The following is a 21,925-nucleotide window of genomic DNA, read 5'->3' as shown; positions in this document are numbered from 1 at the left end:
AACCTGTAGATTTTCCTAGTACACAGTTAATGAGGTATCACTTTAATCTTGTGTTTGGGCTTCTTTCTTTGTTGTCTGGATTGGAATGGGATATACTCTTACACACGTACTAGCTTTCAGCAGGTTACTTGCATATCTTGCATGCAGCAGTTCACTGAGTGTGTGCATGTGAGAGAGATTGTATCCTTGCATCCAAATTTGAGTCAAGAAAATTCAGTGCATCACTTTATTCAATGGAGCTCATCCAGTTATATTTCTATTATCATTTTTGTAGCAAGACTCTTGCTTCATGAACTCATTTTAGGTGAAAATACTCCAGTGTCATTCTTTGGTAAACCACTCTTTTAATGGAATGTCATTAATTAATCTGATGCTGACGTCTATTAAAATCGTCACAAGCACAAAACACTGAAGGCAAACAATTTCCATTAGGTGGAACTGAGTGGCCCTAAAATAACTTTTTACAAACAAGTGAAGTTTCAGTTTAAGATTTATTTGCAAGTTTAGGTTTAATAAAAACTTGCTTTAAACTCAGGTTCACAAATGAGTTGTCTTTTACTATATTGCGTCTGTAGGTCTCTGTTCATAAACGTAAACTAGCAAAAACAAATTTACTGTAAAATGAAATAGTGTTTATATAAATTCAGAAAAAAGAAACGTCAGTCACAACTGGATACGTGCACATATTTCTATATCGTGGACTATTTACACAAAGTTAGGTTAGTTCATCATTTATGTTGAATAGACAATCCCAGAATTGAGACATTGAACTGTGTGCTTGCACTGGGTCGCTATGACCAACAGGTCAAAACAAGCTCTAAACAAAGTGACCACTGTGCCCTGATTGATGTTCTTGCTTCGTGCTTCTTTCATTTTGACGTGTTACATGAACACATAAGCCAAAAAGAACGACAGATTTCGCATAATGTAGTGGAGTAAAAAGTAAGATATTTGACTTTGAAATGTATTGGAGTGAAAGAAAAAGTTGGCCATAATGGAAATACTTCAGTAAAGTACAGATACAACTACATTTACTTAGTTACTGTCCTACAGCCTACAACACCCCTTGTAAAAGCTAAACTGCTGTAGACTTAATAGATGGATATATATATAAGTTAATTAGTTTTCATCAAGTCACAAAAACAGTAAATTCTAAACAAGCTGTTTCTGCAGCTTAGTTTCCACATATCAACACCAACATTTGTGAGTTTTTTTAATTTAGGCAATGATATATTTTATTCACTTTCTCATAAACTATTTAAGATGACACCATTCGTAAGGTATGTGTGTCTGCAGCCAGCATGCTACCTGTATAGATTTCCCAGTGTATTAAATAGTGAACTAGCTGAGACGTGCTTTTGTGTATAAACAAAGAGGGCTGCTGCCGGTGGTTAGACCGCTGAACGGTATTGTGGGTATTGTGGTTTTTCTGTAGATGTGATATCTCTTATATGGTTGTTACTGCGCCAGTCCCCTTAGGCTGTCCTGTCCAGAGATTGAGTTACTGCTCTATTCATGTTTGGGTTTGTCAGCATGCAAACCCAGATGTGATTAACTGTATCAAATTGAGAATGTGTATTTGTGCCTGTTTGCGTAGATGTAGCTGATGTATTGCAAATGTTGCTGAATTAATTTGGTTTTTGAAAGAATGAGACATTTTAATTTATTTTCTCTTTGCTTATTTCCTAATTTTTTCTTCTTTTCCCCCCTTCTTTCACCTTCTCTAGCTCCTATCACGCAGGGGGCAGGGGTGAATTTCACAATGGCAGACATGCCCAGTCAGCCATATTACCATGACCTGAACTCAGTGAGCTTACACCGCTCACTCCCTTCTCCTCATGGCAGGTGTGCACACATGCTTTCTCCTTATTCTTTTTTTTAATATGAATTCACATAAATCTTTGAATTATCATGTTTTTGGACACCCCTACATGCACACATTATTAACTTTCTCACTCTTTGTTATCTGCAGCAAACGAGCCAAGACGATTCCAGAGGACAGTATGGAGACCAGTCCCACCGGCCCAGACTTCTACTCCTCCCCCAGCTCACCAGTCAGCCGACCCTGGCATGAGAGAGACCAAGGTGAGTGTGAGAGTGTGAGTGTGCTTGTGTTATTGCCATGTTTTGCATTCTGTGATTTTGAAGGAATAGTTTAGTGAAAAATCTGATTTCCCTTTACTTCAAATATAGTTGATCAGCCAAGACATGTCTGGTGTTTGAAGTATTCTTCTTTAGTTTTGAACTGGAGCTTTGATGCTAATGTTTCTAACAAGGAAACTTAAGGAGTTGCCTCAAAGTTTTTTACATTGTTAGGTAATCTGAAACAGACTTCTAAAGTGTTTTTGACACTGTAAGACTCTGTGATCTATAATATGGACAAACATATGGGCAAATAGCTGTTTATTTATTTTTATAAATATCATACATTATCTAAAACCAAGATTACTTTTTCAGATTACCTTTGAGTAGGCCTGAGGTAAATGTATGATGATTTCAGGCATACAGTTTCTGCAGTGCTAATTGGTGGGCACATTGGTGGCAAGCTTCCATTTAGCTACATTCACCTCATAGCTCTTGTGTAAAACTGAAGAAATAAACACTTAAGACACTAAAATATGCTTTGGTAGATTTGGTACATTTTGGGTAGCTTGAATATTGTGTACATTTGATTTTAATCTATTAAACATATATGTAAGTATAGAAAATACAGGACTGTAGTGCTGTTGGGAGTTTCTTTCTCTGTTATCTGTTTGTCTGTCTTTATCTCTCTATCTGTCTGCCTGTATTCTCTCTGTCTCTCTCTCTCTCATTCTCCTCTCTCTTGAGTCTTTGCACTCACTCTTTTTATTCTCTGTTTCTGTCTCTCTTTCTATCTCTCTCCCTCTCTTTTTCTCCTCTCTGCTATGTGAGGACATGAAGTACTGCTATTCCCCCTCCTAAATCACAGCCTAGTGCAATGTTGATAAACTTGTCATTTCGCCTTTTTTCTCTCCACCTTGCACTTGCTGAACTCCTAACTGCCAGGCTCACAGAGTTTGAAAACAAATCATTCACCATCAACCTGTGGCAATCACACCCTCTGCGCTCATTTCCAGTGCTACTTTTCAAATATTTTATATAACAGTGATATTTTGCAGCATTCTGATCTCGAATGTATCTCTCCCACAGTATAAGAGTTGTTTGTTTTTGTTAGCACCGATTTAAGTTTCACTATATCATAGCTGATATTTGAAACAGGCCTAACTAGTGTTTGTACTTATAGTGCTACAGCACAGGTTCACACAAGTTTGGTGCTACTTTTTCTGGTCTGTTTCTTGTTATGCATTTTTCATATTTACATGCTCCACAAGGAGTCTCTGACAGAAAACCATGCTGTATCTCAAATAGAGTAAACAAATTTGTCATTTGTCAGTTTGCATATAATGCAGAATATTAGTGTTTAATTGAAGATGATAATGCAAACATCCAGGCACTAAATAACAAAGTTAATTAGGAATAAAGTGCATCATGTCTGCATTGCGGGAAAGTTTAAAAAAGCATTAATTTTATTCTTCTCTATATTTAGGTATTTTTAGGTCTCTAGGTCTTTTTATGTCTAGTCTTTTAGGTGTAGGCGTTTAGGTCTAGTCCGCTCACCTCTGGGCCTCCTTTGTGTTCAGTTGTAGTTTTTTGCTTGGCTTGGTAATTGATTAGCCATAGAGAGGTGGGACTGAGAGGAGGAGCTGACTTGAGTGTGGCGTGTGACACAAATTGAACTTGACCTGACCTCTTTAAGTGTGTGTGTGTGTGTGTGTGTGTGTGTGTGTATGTGTGTGTGTGCGTGTTAGGGTCATGACCTGGCTGTGACCTTAGGGTTCAGACACGACACATGGCCGACCAAAGCAGAGAAGGAAAAGAGGGTGAGAATGACATAGGCACAGAGAGAGAGAGAGAGTGTATGAGAGCATCAAGGGCAGGAGTGGCAGGTGTGAGAGAGAGAATGAGAGGGAGAGGAAGAGAAAAGGAGAGGTAGACAGGTGCAGCAGCGTCTGTTTGAACTTGTCCCTTGACGACCGACAGGTGGCCAGCATGAGAGAGAGAGAGAGACAGGGAGAGAGAGAGAGAGAGAGCAGTCCAAACCCAGAAGGGAGAAAAATAGCCTGCAGCTAGTTTAACAGAGTCTCCTCTGATGATGATCATGTTAGCTAATGTTGCAGCTCCTACATCTGATGACCAGAAGACATTCTTAACCCCTCAAATGCTACTGGCCAAACAAAAATGAATCACACAAAGTTGGACTTGTGTCCTTGGATTAAGGACATGTAGTGTCATACCACAGTGCTACAGCACTGTAAACAGCATGTAAACGTGGCTCACTAGCCTAATAATGTTAATAATCTGAATAACAGCTCAATCGGAATATGTCCATGTAAACACCTCAATCGTAATAGTTTAGTCTGATTGAGGCCATTCGGAATATAATTTCTATCCGATTAAACGAGGTGGGTAAAGCTCTAAATAACCCATTAAATAGAAGAATAATAGCCATGTAAACGCCTGAATCCGATTAGACTCCAATGGGAACGTGTAAGTACGCGTCATAGGGAAAGGTTTATACCGTTCAACACGTTTGGACCTCACGTGATGTTCACTGTCATGGTAACGTTCACTCTAAGCTCTATTCCACGCATGCGCATCATTTTGCCAAATAGAATTTGTGTTAACGCTATTTTTTAAAATCTCGTTAAATTGAAAACGCGTTAATGCATTATGATCGTGTTAACTTCGTGTTTTCCCTTATATATATATATATATATATATATATATATATATATATATATATATATATATATATATATATATATATATATATATATAAATTCTATAGATTAGATTAATGCAGAGTTAATGTACACAGCTGAATCATGTAAATTCATTGCATCTCTTTTTTCAGCCTTACTGTTAATTGTTAATTACTATTGTTAATAAGTGAATAACGGCTAGAATTTAAAGAGTTAGGGTGTCCTTCTTTTCTTTTGTTTCCCCTCAGCTTGCTGGAATGGTCATATGAGGTAAATAGTGAAGAGGGGGATAGAGGTAAGAGAGGAGAGGGGAATAGGGACTAGAGAGAGAGAAAGAGGGTGAGAGCTCATGAGAAAGAGGCTTGTTTTGTAGAGCTCATATCAGAAGAGAGAAGGACTGATATTGAAGCCATATGAGGCTGTGACAGAAGGAAAGTGTCTCAGCCAACACTGCTCACGTGGAGAGAGAAAACTTTACACACACACACACACACACACACATACACTTCATTTGCTTTTTCTAATGTAAACTTACTGAAATGACTGGCATTGTTTGGACACTTCATACCCCCCCCCCCCTTTCCTGCCCCTGACTCTCTCTCTCTCTCTGACTTTCTCTCTCTCAATGACTCTCTTTTTCTCTCTGACTTTCTGTCTCTCAGTCCAACTCTCAGACTCTCACTCTTTCTCTCTGACTCACTCTTTCTCTGATTCTTAACTCTTTTTCCCTCTCTCTGACTCTCTCACTCTTTCTCTCTGACTTTCACTCTTTCTCTCTCTCTCTCTCTCTTTTGCTGGCGTGGTACAGCAGCTTTCACTCGGGGAATGGTTTGATAACAAACAGCTGTTTGCAATGAAAAAAAATAATATATCAGTTTTCCAGATCTATGTTGTTCAGAAATGTGTGGTGTTACCCGAGTCCAAACACACACACCCTACACACACACACACACACATACACACACACACACACACACAAAGAAAAAAAATCTTGTGCCCTTTTGAGTACATTTTCTCAGTGTTCTACTTTGTTTTTTAGCTTCTGTCTCTCTCTCTCTTCCCACTTCTGTCTCTCTCTCTCCCACACACACACACACACACATTCCTGGGGAAGTATAACCCCAGTGCTTTGACAGCTCCTCTTTTTTTCTCTTTTTTCCACAAATGCCAGTTCTGTTACAACAGGTGCGGTAGCCAAATATTATTAGTGAGTTCCATGTGCTGGATCCTGACATTCTGACATGTTCAGAAAGCATAATCCCATCCCATACCTGCATTGCCCCCCCCAACACATACACACACACACACACACACACAAACACACGCACTGAGAAACCTTGTAGTGTAAACTGACAGCAGCAGGCCTGTATCCTAACAGTTAAATTTGTGCAGCACAGTCCTGAGAGTGAAGTAAACCACTGCGGTTGTAAGATACTGATTACATCCAAAAATGATAAGGACATTTTACACTTGCAGAATCCTGAAAGAATCATCCTTGCAAGCTATTATTTTTGAAAGACTTTTCATCTGTCACAGTAAACTACTGAAAGACAACCTGTTCCATCTGTCAACTTTTCCAGACTTTCCATGTTTTGCTTAGTCTTCTGTTTCTTCACATGCTGTGTAGAGGCACACACACACACACACACACACACACACACACACACACACACACACACACACACACACACAAGGAATTTCCCTGCTTTCCATGTTTTTTGTCTTTGTGTAGCTAAGATCATTCCGTAGTAACCAAAGAAACTGAGAAACAGACATAAAGACAGAACAAAAGAATGAGTTAGAGATGGATTGTTTGTGTGTGTGTTGGTGGGTTTATGGTGTTCATTACACAAGGAGACGTATCGTCGGGTGCATTCTCTGACTTAAAGCCACAAAGAAAGCTTCAAGACACACACACACACAAGCGACAGTCGACATATGTCAGAGAACCGCTGGCTTACACGCATCATTAGCTCCCCATTCTGTTTCTCTCGCCTGTTCTTTTCCTTGTTTCAACCAAGAGCAGTGTCTCCCGCTTGTCTCCTGGACGGAGATAGAGATTTTTTTCATTTTTTGTTTGATGTACATGTGAACTAATTTTTTCCCTGACTCAAGAAAGTGATTTTGGATGACTTGCAGTTAGTTGTGGGTAATTTGGGACCTGTATATCATCACAATACTTGAAGACATTTTCAAAATACACAATCACATTAGTGGCACATTTTAAAAAATGCTGTGAAATACTATACATACAGTAATTTTTGATCTTTGATAAAAAAGAATCATGAAGAGCAGATTTATGGTTACAGGAAAGCCAGTGTTTATGGCTGTTTTCAACTCTGATTGGCTGTGTGGACCAGTGCCAGAATCAGATTTCACTGAGCTCACTTTATTAAATGTCCACTTAACCTGTCACATAACCTGCGTTCTCTGGGAATGTCTGTCCTGCAGCTGAGATGTCCTCTCCCACCATGAAGAAGGCGGAGAAGCCTCTGTTCAGCCCCACGTCCCCTCAGGACTCTTCACCCCGCCTGAGCTCCTTCCCCCAGCACCATCACCCAGGCCTGACCAGTGTGGGCCACAGTGGTACGTTCATCTCACAACATATACCCCACACAGTAATGTTGCAAAAAATAAAAATTCTTTATCAAAACTGATACTGAAGTTCAGTACACACTCCACCAAATACCAAAAACTGAAAAAGATTTTTTTGTAGAATTTGCCGTTTATGAATGCTTTTGAATTAGCACAAGCTTTTAAAAAAATGCAACGTAATTAAGAAAAATACCTTGTTATTGATAGGCTCTCCTTTAAGGAGAACAAATCTGAGCTAATAATAATAATAAAAAAAAAAAACATAAAATAAACATATAATTATTACAGCAGGCTAGCGTATGTGCTTATGAATTCCAACTTCTTCAACATGGTCATTCAAGGTAATAAATTAGTTTTTTTCACATTATTGTATGTGAATTTTTTGTCATTTCAAAAATCTGAGGGTTCAGATGGCTTTGGTGTGCTAGTGAGGTCTTTCTGCTTCTGTTGTTTTGCTATATTCTGCATGTTGAGTAGGTTTGCATATTGTCATGTTTTCGCTTGGTATCAAAACTGGAGTGGAGAAGTTCTTGGATGCTGTTTTCTATCTTGATACCCAGCATGAACAAAATTAAAAATTGCCTGTATAATGTTCCTTGTAGAAATCATAAATAGACGATTGGCACAGGAAGGTGAAGAAAACAGCATTATTAATCACTATTTCTCATTTTTATTACCATTAATATGAATTGTTCAGCGTTAGATTTTGACACTTCATTGTAGACTTTTAAGATGTTTATGGGTATTTTCTGCCAAAATTTTCAGTATTTTTTCTCTTTCAGCCAAAAACAAAGTGCCATTTTTAACTATTTTCAGCTGAAGATTTTTGGCAGCTGAAACTTTCTGCATCCCTATCACACCCCGCTCCAAACTGGCACAGTTCACACTGAAATATTCTACCTAAACACATCCCACACAACAGAACACTCGTACAAACTCTTAAACAGCTATTCACGATGATGTAGAAAGGTAACGCTGTAAAAACATACATCATTAGTATTAAAAGGAAATGAAACAGCTCCAGCTGGAATGAATGAATTAGCAGTCCAAATATATCCTTGCAGAATATTGATGGTTGTATTTTACAAACCAGAAGTGTCCAATCATGGTCATTAAAGGCCACAGTCTAGCACAGTTTGATAGGTAGATGGATGGATGGATGGATGGATGGATGGATGGATGGATGGATGGATGGATGGATGGACAGACAGACAGGAGGATGGACAGACAAACATGAAGACAAACAGACAGACAGACATCTACTTTACTGTAGATGTGGCTGTGTAAAGCTAGCCCTCTATAATGATACGCTGTAGTACAATGTAGTACAACAAAATAATGGTTAACGCATGTGTTTGTTGGCTGTTGGGTAACACATATGTGTTGTATCCTTGTGTACACAGTGATTTCCACCAGGAGTCCCCCCCCTCACTCTCCGCTGCAGTTCTCAGCTCCTGCCATCCTTCCCCCTGCTCCCTCATCCTACTTTTCCCATCCCACCATCCGCTACCCACCCCACCTAAACCCACCCGACTCCCTCAAGAACTACGTGCAGCCTTATGACCCGTCCAGCCCCCAGAGTAGCCAGGTGAGCACAGCTTACACACACACACACACACTGCACTGGACCTGAACACCTGGATGCCTAGAAAGTAATGAGATTTAGTTTACCTGAGAATGGTTATACAGAAAGTTTACCCCATTCTAACTCTTAAAGGTCTAGAGTTGTCATTGTCCTGTGCTCTTCTATTATACTTTGTAATGTGTTAAACATACATTCAATTTATGTTCTTTATTTACTTTTTCTACTTATTATGATGTGAAATGAAGATAAACATGGCAAGGGACTGTAAATGACTGTATATGCAGTAGTAAATGTTTGTCAAATTCTAATTAGATAACATCTCAAAACATCTTACACAAATCTGGTATCAACTGCAATTTTAGAATTAGCATTTTTAACATAATTTCTCCAATTTTTTCAGTGAGCTACGGGCGATAAATTATGTGCAGGTGATAACTGTGACTTCTGAGCGTTAATCATCTTTTTTCCCTTGCACATATACAAAAACACTCCTCCAGAAATAACTTGCATCAGCATGTTAAATTCACAGAAGCTCAAAATTGTGCAGGCGCAGAGTTTTCACCACATAGGCGCATGTGTGTGCCATACACAGTTAAGGCCAATTCATTTCTTACAGCTACTCTTTAAAATGAGATGAGACTCATTATTCTAAAGCACAGGCACTAAACACTGTCAGAGCTCCTTAGCTAAAGTTTGTTTGAGTTTTGCTCGCCCTCTTTCTGCATTCTTCTTTTCCTTCTTTTTACTTCTGTGTCTACTTTTCTCTTTATGTTTATTTCTCTTTCTCAGCCTCTCTCCATTTTTCACACTGAGTCAGGCAGGAGTTTGATTAACAGGACACATTGTTTCGGAGCGGTAATTGACCCAGTTTAGCTAACGAACGCAAAATCATTAGTGGTCTGCTCCATCGGCGCCTCATCTCACTCGGCTCCAAGCAGAGGGCTGGACCAAGTGACGGCTTCTGCATTGTCACTGCGAGTGTGTTTACCACTTCTGGAATAGAGGAAAGGGGAAAAACAACAACAAAAGCCAGTCAATAAACACTCCAACCAGGCTAGCCACTACACATAAGCTGGAGCACATGTGTGTTCAGTGTGGAAGCCTGCATTTACCCTCTGAAGCTCGCACTCTGGCTGTCGACTGCTAAGTTGTTGGCAAGGAGTTTTCAGACACTGGTTATGATATGATGCCTCATTCAGAGATGTGAATAATTCTAAACAGCAGCATATTAAAAAGCTTTCTTTTTTAAGTGCAGTTGGTATATGTATCTTGTATCTTTAGCTTCTATTGATATATTTAACTCATAGGGCTGCCACAGTAATAAAGGCTTGTTGCGATTTTGTGTTTACTATTTCTCTCTTATATTTAAATGATAGAAAAAAATTCTGTTAAAAGCACAGATGTTAAACTTTCAGTTTATTAACACTTTATTGTCTGGAAGTAGCAAAGGAGATATATTATGATTTAATATGATTGCATCATTACATTGAAACAAACTGTCTCAAAGCTGTCAAAACACAATGTTAATTTAATGTCAATGTGATTAAATATCTAACTGTAACAAATGATCATTGCATTTAAATAATTATATAATTTAACTCCGACAGTTTGCAAATTGCACTAAATTAAAATGTACTTTTGTCTTTTTTAAGACTTTTTTCTGAATTAGCCCTAGTTGCCCTAATAGTATAGTTTATTCAGCAAGCGCAGCGTTGAGGGCCTGCTGTGGTCACACTGAAACTGACTCCTCTCTGATGGGTGATTGATGGGCTCCGGGTGAGTCCAGTGTGAAATAACTGTGTCTTTCTTCCTCTGTGCCAAGCAACCCAGTCTGCTCCACTCATCTTAATTAGCTCCACAAAATCCCCTGAAAAAGGGACAGATTTCTCCAAACGTTTTCTTAAGGGAAATTTACACTCCCTTCTAGCTGCATGGTGCTGTTGATGCTTGATGGTTATTGTTCTTTTTTCCCTGAGTGTGAATTAATTTTGATGACACCTTTTTACGACACTTGAAACAAGAGAAGGTGCAGAAAGTCAAAAAGATTTGATTAATTTAACGTCGTAAATCTGTTCAAAGCATCAGTTTTGGTAAGGGCAGAGTTAGAAGGAGTACGCCACCTTGCTGGACATTTGGCTGAGCTCCAGCAGAGTTTAAATCAGAGCTTATGGCCGGTTTGCACCATGGCAGGCTCAGGGCCACCATGTGTCCACAAACCTCCTCCTAATACTGTGGCTTTAGTTTCATAGTCTCTCAACAGCAGAAATTATGGCTTGATAGAAACATGAAACTCAGTCCTCTCCCTGTGAGCAAACAGAAAAAAACATCAACTCTTAAACAAATGCAGTTATTAGGCTGTGATGCACTGAGGAACTTGTAAACTAGCACTCATGAAGTATGAAATGGAATACATTTTGGATGTGATGTGATACATTGAGAAACACTTTTTGAGTCGGGGCTTCTCTCCTTTCTTGCTGTTCTGCAAGCTGCCAGAGTATCGTAAAGAAAAGACACAACGAGGCCCAGCGCACGGGGACCGTTACTCAGGAGAAAGCGAGTAGAAGGATAAATGTCGTAAATATTTGCCGTTGCCGGGGTCCAGCACTCGGCGGGGGGAGATCGCTCTGCAAATAACATGCTGCATATAATCGGGTGGACGGGGGCCAGGATGTTTTTATGCTTGCTTTAACGCAGATTATATTACACCCTAATTAAACATTCTATTCACATAGAGGAACCCTGCAGACACCATTCTGTTTCATAAAGGCCTGACTGAGGACTCAACTTAGGGCCCCGCAAAGTGAATTCTGTAGCGTCTGTCTCCAGCAGTCAAGAGTCTCTCTCTCTCTCTCTCTCTCTCTCTCTCTCTCTGTGTGTCTTCCTCTCCCCTCTCCCAGTCTGTTTCCCTTCTGGTGTCACTGTATCTCTCTCTCTCTCAGTCTTATTGTCTCTTTTTTCACATTCCTTCTCTTTCTCCCCTGCACATTCATTCTTTTCCCCTTTCTCTTTTTATTTCTCTCTTTTTCTCTCTCACTAGCTCCTCTTTCTCTTTCCCTTTTTCTTTCTGTCCTTCTTCTTCCTCTCTCTCTTCTTCTCTTTTCATCTCTTTTTTTCTGTCTTTTCTTTTGTAAATATTTTCTACTGTGGACATGTTACACAGAACTCACAGTACAGTGTGAGTTCTGTGTAAATCAGTGTGCACTGATTTAGGATGATTACAGAATGTGGATTGTCAGATATAGTTGTGAAAGAGAGGGAGATTTTTCTTAATTTGTTGGACAGCAGAAGCACAAACTATGACCAATTGTGTATGTTTGTGTTTGTGTGTGTGTGTGTGTGTGTGTGTGTGTGTGTGTGTGTGTGTGTGTGTGTGTGTGTTTGTGTGTGCGTGTGTGTCTCTCAGCCAAACAGCAGTGGTCAGGTGGTGGGGAAGGTTCCAGGCCACTTCACGCCAGTGCTGACCCCGTCTCCCCACCACGGCGCAGTCAGACCAGTCTCTCTCTCCATGCCTGACACCAAGCCAATCACCACATCCTCAGAGGGTGAGAGCAGAGCATACACACTCACTCCATTTCAGTGTTGTACTAAAGCAGTAAGCCATGAGAGGCCGTGCGTTAATGGGATTTTATCAGGGTTATGGGGTGCTGTTTGGCACAATGCGAAGCAAAGTTAAATCTCCTTAACCACTGTAAAATCACTGTCAACCATGAGGGCTTTTATTGCTTTATGAAACAACTAGACAACCAATGTTCAAGATATCATTGTATTGCTAAAAATTGTATATTTAATGTGTCATTAAAATTAATGAATAACTGTTCTATGTTAACAGCTAAGTACACAATGTAACATATCTAGGATCATTCCTTGACAGTTAAATAGTTCTTAATATCTTGGCACTGATACGCAATTACATTAATACAGAATCAAATTAAAGAGCTTGTAACATGGATAACTGAATTTCCCTCACATTTTCTGCTAAGTTTTCTTTAACAAATTGATGTTGGGTGTAAAAACTTCCAAACAGTTTAAAACAGTTTTTAAATGTATTCACTCCCCAGTCAATACAATCTATATATGTAAACTAAGCATTAAAATGTTAGTTCTTTCCATTGTTTCTGTGGTGTCACAAAGAAAAGCACAAAGAAAGGCACCTACATATGTCTGCTCATATCTGCTTTTTAAATAAGGCACAATACAGGACAGCAAATCAGAGCAAAGGTTTCTCTGCAATAAACCCCAGGGACAAATACTACTTTAATGAAGAATTTGTTATGTTTGTGATCATATATGTGTATATACCGAATGATGTAACCTTCTTTATAGGTGCTTTAGCCAATGCTTGTTGTGATTAAACATGCTTATATGTTTACATCATTCCTAATTAGTTTGTAAATGTTGTGTGTATGTGTTTGTGTGTTTGTGTGTATGTGTGTGTTTCAGGTTATTCAGCCCCTGGCACCCCAACTGCTAACCGTTTTGTGGGACTGAGCCCTAGAGACCCTGCCTTCATCCACCAGCAACAGGTGAGATGCTACTTATCCTCCTCTCCTTCTCCTCCCTGTTTTCCTATCTTCCTCTCCATCTCTTTCTTCTTTTCCAAATCCCCACCCAGCTGTTCAACTCTCACCACAGGTGTCACAACAGATAGACAAGTAGCACAAATCAAACACATGCCGCCTTCTCTCTGTCTCTCCTCTTTACCTCCTTTTTCTCTTTTGATTTCTCTGCCTCTCTCTCCTTTCTCTCTTTCTTTCTCTCACTCTTTCTCTCTGTCGCACTTGCACTGTTGTTTAAAGTCATTATTTGGTGGAGTAAAAGTGATGTATCTTAAAATAGTCCTAGCTACTGCAATTTTTAAAAGCATTTTTTAAAACGGGAAATTATTTTTTGTCTGTCATTTTGTGAACAAGCTTGTGTGGCATGTATATAAGATCATGTAGATCTACTGTAATCAAGGCTGAGGTCTTTTCATGAGTTTGTGAACTCCTCTCTAGCTGTTGCTGAGATATTGCCTTTAGCTTTCCTGTAACCATGGTGACCCACAGAGCCTCTAAGGTCATTTCAAGTGTGGGTCAGCGTCATTGTCTTGGAGAGAGCATTCATTCAAATCCCCAGAAACAGGATCCATTTTCCCTGAAAACCATCCAGTCTGACTAACCTCTTCAGTACAAATTCTCATTTAAACTAAAATAACCCAGAAGAAGCTTGTCACAGGATAAACATGAAAGCCTAACAGAACACAAGTTAGTGCATGATGGTTTTAGAGTTATTTCTTGTTTTAAGTGTGTAGTATACATGTGTCAGCATTTTACACATATTTTTGCAGCTTTTTATGGCATTGCTGGTGTTCTGCTTTAATAGATGTTCTCCAGGACCTGACTCTTTGTTTGATTTCAGCTTCCTTCCCTGAGGCCCATGTCATTTATTGAATTTTGCAGTATATTGAAAACGTTACTGTAATACAATGGTTAGCATTGTCTCTGACTGGACCAAACAGTTGACAGAAAAGTGTAATACTTGGTGTGAATAGGCTAGGCTTGTAAGATATTTAACAACGCAATCTTTTTGGCAGAAGACTGTTATAAAGGGAGAAATAGTTGTGTGTTAGTGTGTGTTAGTGTGTGTGTGTGTGTGTGTGTGTGTGTGTGTGTGTGTGTGTAGCAGCAGTCCTGTACAGCATGAAAGGCCTGGTCTGAGGCCAGCGTTTTCCACCCTCCTCTAATTGAATTCATCTGCACGCGGCTTCATAATAATTAGTGGTTTTCTCCTGCCCTGCTCCTGAGTTAGAGTAATGGCAAGCCTCTGCTTTTATTGCTTTCTGGTTTGGCATAGCTGGACAAGGGCTGGGAAATGTGCAGCTCATCACCACTGATGTACTATAGAGCACAGAACTTTGATTTTTTTTTTGTTTTTTTAAAAGAGACCCAGTGTAGTTACTGATAGAGTTATGCAGTCTAAGTGTTAACGTTCTTCAGTTCTCCATAAGCTTTGAATATTACAGACAAATGGACTAACCCCGTCAAACTGAGCATCTCACCTGCAGTTGATGTTGAGACTTTTAACTCGGTTAAATCTGCAGCAAAAGGAGTTATGGGGTGTGTGTGTCCATGCTCACTATAGTAAAATGTATCATCATGTAGAAGCTACTTTGTTTTCTGTCGCTGTATGAAAGATAGGTGAGGTGTCTGGGTGCACTGCTATTTGTTCTGCAATTCTGATCAGTAAACTCTTAATATTTTGTTTGTTGATTATGTTCTTTACATACCAAAGTGCATCTGCTTTGAGAAATTGTGTTATTAACAGAGGAGAGAGGATTAAATGGCAGAAATAGCCACAGAGATGATGAAACAGATAGTTTGAGTACATATATTTTTGGATTGGTGGACTTTACATAGTTTAGCATGGTCGCAGTTCATTGTAGTAATTGGACAATCTATCAGTTATTTAGATGAGTTGTTCAGTTGAGTAATCAAAGTGTTTAATAAAGTCCAATAAAAATTTACCATCTGAACAATAACCAGCCATACATAGCCATTTAGCATTTCCAAAATGTTATAATATAATATAATATAATATAATATAAAATAATATAATATAATATAAAGTTTAATATAATATTATAATAATGTTATAATGTCAACTATAAACAGACTTAAAAACACCCTGTGGCAAATGAATGGAATTAAACAGGCTCTATACAGGCAAATATACATTGCCCATTAATTGAGAAGATATATTTTAGTCAATTTTTTTTAGTATTTCATTATTGATATTATTATGTTTAATCTATATATAAATATATGTTGTAGATACAGAGTAAATGGCTAGATAAAATGACTAATAGATAAATGGAATCCATAGGGAGAAAGAAAGAAGCATGGATACATGACTGAATATATGTATTGGTATGTCAGTATGAATAAAAGTGTGTGAATGTGTTGTCATTACTGTCCACTTGAACAGATATCTCAGATACAAATCTGCAGTTCTTCTGCTCCTCTGTGTGCAGCAAAGCGTCAGCCGCACACTTAGTTTCTTTTGTTTCGGCCATAATATACAGAATAAGGAGAAGGGTCACAAACAGACAGGGTGATATATCAGCCATCCATCATGTTTATATAAGCCTGGGCCTTTATGTGCTTTCTGCCCAGTGATTTGTATAGCAGGGCCTGACCTGCGCTGAACCTGTGGCCATTGAGCCCCATAGCGGGGTAAATAACGTCTCCGGTATACACTAGCTTTTATGCAAGGTGATTCATCATACGATATTATGAGTTGTATTGACACCTGCGTTCCCCTGCTGGGCCTTTGTGGGGCATGTGGTGTAACGCGCAGGGCCGTATGGATTACAGCCGTCACCACGGCGTCACCTTTCAGCCATGCGGCCGTCCCTTCCCAGCAGGCTGAGAGGCTGGGCGCTGTCGAGCCGTCTGCAACCTGAGAACAAGCGTCTAGACTTCAGACGCTCAGCAGGTCCCGCTCGCTTCGCAGACACGTTCTGTTCACTCTGTTTTCTCTTTCTCTCACTCTGCTGTGTCTGTTTATCCTTGCCTTATTTCTTTACCCCCTCAGTCTTTCTCCTTTGTCTTTCTGCTTCTCTCTTTCTCTCTTTCTGATATTAATTTCCTTCCCATTTTCTCATAGCTTGATTACTTCACTGTTTTTTTGTTTCTTCCTCTCTGTTTACTCTTGATATGCTCCCATTAGCCATAAACCCTGTCATTTTGCTGTACTAGTTAGATGTAATTACATAATTAAATCTATAACAAAATAAATTATATATTATCAGATCAGAGAGTGTGCATGTTCTGTGGAGATGTGTATGGATACACAATTATTCAGTTATCTGTTGGAGGTGCCAGTATTTGAAAACTCAAATCACTATTCAGGTATTTGTTATGTTTCATAACAGGATGATAGAGAAAATATACAGGCTAACAATTCATGGAAATGAGAATTTTATGTTTTCTGTGACTGTAAAATGTGAGAGTTTTGTGAGTATGTTATACTATATAACATACATGACTGCCTGTTGTAAAGTATCTGACTGAGAAGGCAGATATAGCATGGCTGGCCATAGCACTGCTTTTTTTGAAAACTAGACCAAAAACTCTTAATCTTGATCTATGGACAGTAAAAATAGAAACTCTGACAATGTAACGTCGGCACATCATCCACTGAGGAGAAGAGACAATGTAGTAGAAGACAATGAATCTTCGAGACATCAGCCAATATCTACCATTTTTTGCTAGCTCATTAGCCTCTCTGAAGAAGCAGCTTTTGTTAGTCATCAGACCAAAAACTACTAGTTGAATATTAAAACTTGTTTTCAAAATGTAACCTCTAGTAGTAAGCCTACTGCCTGACGCAGATTTTGGCCAAAGTCAATTTTTCATCTTTTTTTTGTTACTTTTTGCTTTGTTGTGGTTAAATGGATGTCACTTCTTTAACTCTTACGAATACTTGAATATTAAAATTGATCAGAATGCACATTTCTAACATTCAGATTTTGTGTAGGTTTTGATGTTAATTCATTTCAAAATGTAAACAATGTTTTTCACAACACTAACTTGCATCAAATTTAAATCATAAAAAACTCCTCTGCTTACAAATACAACTGTAGTATTGATTGAAATTTATGAGTGCATATGCTTTTTAATTTCTCTGCTTGTGTCAGTTTACTATGAATGAGAAATAATTGCATTGCACTACGGTTTTATCCTCACTGGCAATGACAGCCACTGCTAAGTGTTATATAGCAGAGATGGAGATAGTTTTCAGAAAGCCCTATTCTTTAATGCACTGTTCACATTCTAATTAACACAACACCAAATCCCAAAGGAAAAATATTGTCTCATCAACATAATCATTCATGCTAGCTTATTAGCTTGCTTATATACGAGTCTGTAGATGGACAGACTGTGTATGTATATACTTGAAGGCCATTGCTGTTGGTGACTTAACAACTGTTTGAGCGTACCTCATTTTCTATAACCATCTGTGCACATGAGAGCCTTATAGCAGCCACGGGAAATGTCCTAAATCACCACTTACGATTTGTAGGCTGGGATCCTACGTTTATTCCGTGTATAAGATCCCACAAGCCTGTCATCACCGCCTTTTGTGACATACGATGTGGGGGCTGTACATGCATGTAGCATATGACACAGACACACAGAAAGAAGCACAGGCTTTAAAGGGGTGGCTCTGGGACCTCAGCTATTATGGATAATGGACGGTTTCCTCTGATAAGCCAATGTTCCAGAGGAGCCTTTAAACACTGCTTATGTAATCCATCTAGAGCGGAGATGCTAAGGAAGAGAGATGAGGTCATGACCTTTTAAAGTGTCTTTGTGAATAGGCTAGATTTTCGATATGGAATAGCTGAATGAAAATTTGATGTTTGTGAAAACATCTTTTAGACACATTTTTCCTGGTTGATCTGTCCACACTCCACTCACAATTGAATTCTTTCAAATTAACTGTTGTGAGGTTGGACAAGCTTTACAGAACATTGGGAAAATCTCATTCAACTTTTTGAGAAATTGTAGCGCAAAACTTTCTCAGAATAATTACAATTAGGTCTTTTCAAAAAATGTTTTTTTTCTTTTTGTCATGTAATCAAACTACCATTAGTATTGCAGTGAATTTGTGCTCGTCATTTCCAGCATGACTATTTTCAAGTTAGCTCAGTCCTGCTCAGTAGCATAAGGCTTCTCACATTTGTTAAGTAATCCCCTGGTCAAAATGATTTAAGCTGACCCTAGTTATTTTCCAGTTTCTGCAGCCTTCACAGTCATTTTGCCAGTGGCAACAAGTAGAATGTGAATTATATGCATTTTCCTTAGTTTTCAGATGCAGCACAGACCTCACAAAAACAACAACCATTCTAATTTGACTGGTATTCTAACTTGTTTAGAGTTGTGTCTGTGGTCAGTTGTGAGCTTCTTACTATTGACAGCTAGGAAGCAAGATAACTGTTCAGCCAAATGATCCACTTTGGCTTGTATTTTCATAGTTATATACAATTAACAAAAAAATGTTTTAACTTTTTTACTGCAATTATTTACATGGCAGTTAATGGTCAACTGAAATTCTATGACTGTGATTGGCCTAAATAAAAATATTTTAAACTGTAAACTCAATGTTATGTAGCGACTCTGTAGATTGTAGTTTCTCATTACTTTGACTGGAATTCGAAAACGTTTGGTTAAGCCTGTCCAACCTATCAACAATTGCTACAAGTTAACGAATTTGTGGATGGCACATGTATTAGTCAATTGTGTGATTGTCATCAGATATTGTCTGGTTATTTTGTATGGTTTCATAACATCGCTATTAACTCAAGAGCGAACATGTATGCATGTGACTCAATATTGTATTAAAGCTTGCTTCCATGATTAACCACGTGAATATAGCCAAACGAGTTGAGTGACAACATTGACAGACAGACAGGCAGATGGTCATAGTCTGAATGTTACAATGGAATTGGTGTTCAACCAAGCCTGTTTGGAACTTCTAACCCATGCACACTTGGGAAAATAACAGATGAATTCACACATGTAGGCACAAACACACACACATGCACACACAAAACACCTGCTCCAGGCTGAGGCCCCTGTGTAAAGTGTTTGTGAAAACACCAGCGAAGAGAAAATTTCATTAGCCATTCTCCCTAAGGGCTTCTTCCCCTCTTAAACTCTCTTGCTGTCTCTTTCCATCATGGGAAAAAGCCCATAGCCTCACTTCTGGGACTGATCACTGATCAAAATCTTATTTGGCTTTATCTAATGTTAGCACGCTTATCCAGCCCCCAAACACAGCTGTTCTTGAGCGCTAACTTGGCTAAGGCGCTAACGCCACCACAGCACACCTCTGTGATCTGGCAGTGATATGGACAGATGGCACTAAAACTCCAGAAGCAGCCTGGGCCCTGAGCGTCCTCTAAAGGCTTGCTAGCACTGGGTGGCTAATTGCTGACCCTGAGCTTGGTTGTTTGGTCGTGCTGTTGTTATTTACTTAACACTGACAAATGAAAGTGACATTTGGACATGCAGTCCTTCGGTAAGTAAGATAAGCCTTGATAATGCATACATTTAGAGCTGCAGGAATAGAATTTCATTTCTGAAATAATAGAACCTCATAACTGTTTTTTCCTTTTTTTATTTTCAAGTTGAAACACCAGCTTCCCTTCCCTTTCACAAATAGAAATGAAAATCTGGTTACAGTAACATACATTAAGAAATTTGAAAGATGAAATGATCAAATATTTGTAAAAAAAAAGGGCTTTTTATTTATTATTTTTTTGAAAAAGGGAATTTTTGTATAGTCAGTATTAGGGATGTAAGTCATTAACCGATTAACCATTAAACAACAAACAGTTTGACCAGTCAGATAAAGTGAAAATGTTCATTTGATTACCAATAAACAACAGTTTTTGTTTGTATGGGCAAGTTTATCATTAAAGCTGAGTAAAGTTTTTAAACTCTGCCCATGAGGGTGTAATAGGCAGTTGGCTCTGCTGGAGAAGCCTACTAAAAATAGCAATAGCACAACTACACAAGTGAAGACAGACAAGAGATTCATCCATTTTCTCAGAAGGAAAGTGTGATGCACGGTGGTGTGAGGAATTGCACATGGGTGTGCAAAATTACAGAGAAGGAAACTGAGCCAAAGCTGGGCTCCTAAGTGTGTGCATATCAAGAATTTTGTAAGTGATGACTCAGCCAGTAAATGTTTAGGTCTGGGTAAGTTTTACAATTGAGGATGTTTTAATGGGTTGTCTCCTTGATTTTAGGCAGCTAAATGCTGACTAACGAAGTTCGGTTATTGGTCAAAGAAATTTGCCAATATTTGCATCTGTATTCAGTATAGATCATTTATTGCTACACGCAAATTGGAAGTCTTAGCAGAAACACTCTCTTTGATCTATTACAGTTGAGTTATTCAGTTATTCTAGGGCCATTTCATTTCATAATAATACAAAGACCTTAAGTGAACTTGCTATTTTTCAGGGCATGTGGCCTTGAACTTAAGTTTGCATCAACGCTAATAGCAGCACTAGTGAGACCTTTTCACCACATATTGTGTGTGTGTTTTTTTAGTGTGTGGGATTTGACCAAAACAGGACGAAGAAATGCCCGCCACTGAAACAGTCTGATAGTTGACCTCGACTTCGACCCAAAGCCATTGTTTTCTGGCTTCAGCTCACTCACACACACAAAGTTGGCAGTTATACTGATGGAAGTGGATATCCGCACACTAACAGTGTAAAACTGAATCACACAAGAAAAATGCATCATATAGCGTCACAGACTTCACTTTGATTTTAAGTGAAACTACATGTCATTTCAGTACACGTTTAGTACACATAAAATGTTCTGCTACAGCCACAACTTCTATCCACATTTTCTATACCATATTTTCTCTATTAGCCATTGAATATGTACTCTATCTGTGATTTATTATGGCTCCCACCATGACTGGGCTTCTGAGCTATCAGTAAAATTCCAATAAGTTCCTGTTCAACGCCTACGCTTGTGCTCACTCTCCTAATTTATGTGGGTTTCACTCAGGGAAATGGATATTTTAGCCACCTGAACTTCTCTGGGTCTGCGCTAAAGCATCTTTGAAGTAAATATAGGAAATCAATTATTCACCTTTCTAGATTTATTGCGATGGAAATTGATTCAGTTAGGGAGTGGTACAGGTGCTTTCCAGAAATGGCTAGCTCTATTGACTGAGAATAAGTGGCACTGAATATTCAGAGAGTGAATCTACCTGATTAAAGCTTGTAAATAGGCTGTGCATCTGACAGTACTGCAGGCGGGCAAAAAGGACTGCAATATTTTCCGCCATGCATTAGCAAAATGGAAAGTTCGATGAAGTGTCAAGTTCTGCCTTTGTGGCGTTTATTGCGGAAATTTCTTTGTGTGTGTCTGCGGTGATATTTCATTTTGTT

The 21,925-nt window shown here is 38.8% G+C and overlaps 1 protein-coding gene across 5 annotated transcripts in view; it reads left to right on the top strand.

The window, feature by feature from the left end:
• Positions 1-21,925, top strand: part of LOC108436235 (nuclear factor 1 B-type) — a 109,010-nt gene that overhangs the window by 74,020 nt on the left and 13,065 nt on the right. For all 5 annotated transcript variants that reach the window (XM_017712602.2, XM_017712606.2, XM_017712604.2 and 2 more), the window contains exons 5-10: positions 1,728-1,845; positions 1,973-2,085; positions 7,236-7,370; positions 8,783-8,967; positions 12,368-12,506; positions 13,405-13,487. In XM_017712602.2, coding sequence (XP_017568091.1) covers positions 1,728-1,845; positions 1,973-2,085; positions 7,236-7,370; positions 8,783-8,967; positions 12,368-12,506; positions 13,405-13,487 — 773 coding nt within the window. The remainder of the gene's footprint in view (positions 1-1,727; positions 1,846-1,972; positions 2,086-7,235; positions 7,371-8,782; positions 8,968-12,367; positions 12,507-13,404; positions 13,488-21,925) is intronic.

This window comes from Pygocentrus nattereri, chromosome 2, assembly GCF_015220715.1.
Source record: "Pygocentrus nattereri isolate fPygNat1 chromosome 2, fPygNat1.pri, whole genome shotgun sequence".
NCBI classification, from domain to species: domain Eukaryota; kingdom Metazoa; phylum Chordata; class Actinopteri; order Characiformes; family Serrasalmidae; genus Pygocentrus; species Pygocentrus nattereri.
Note: the sequence above shows the minus strand (reverse complement) of the source record. Positions and strands in the feature narration are given on the sequence as shown.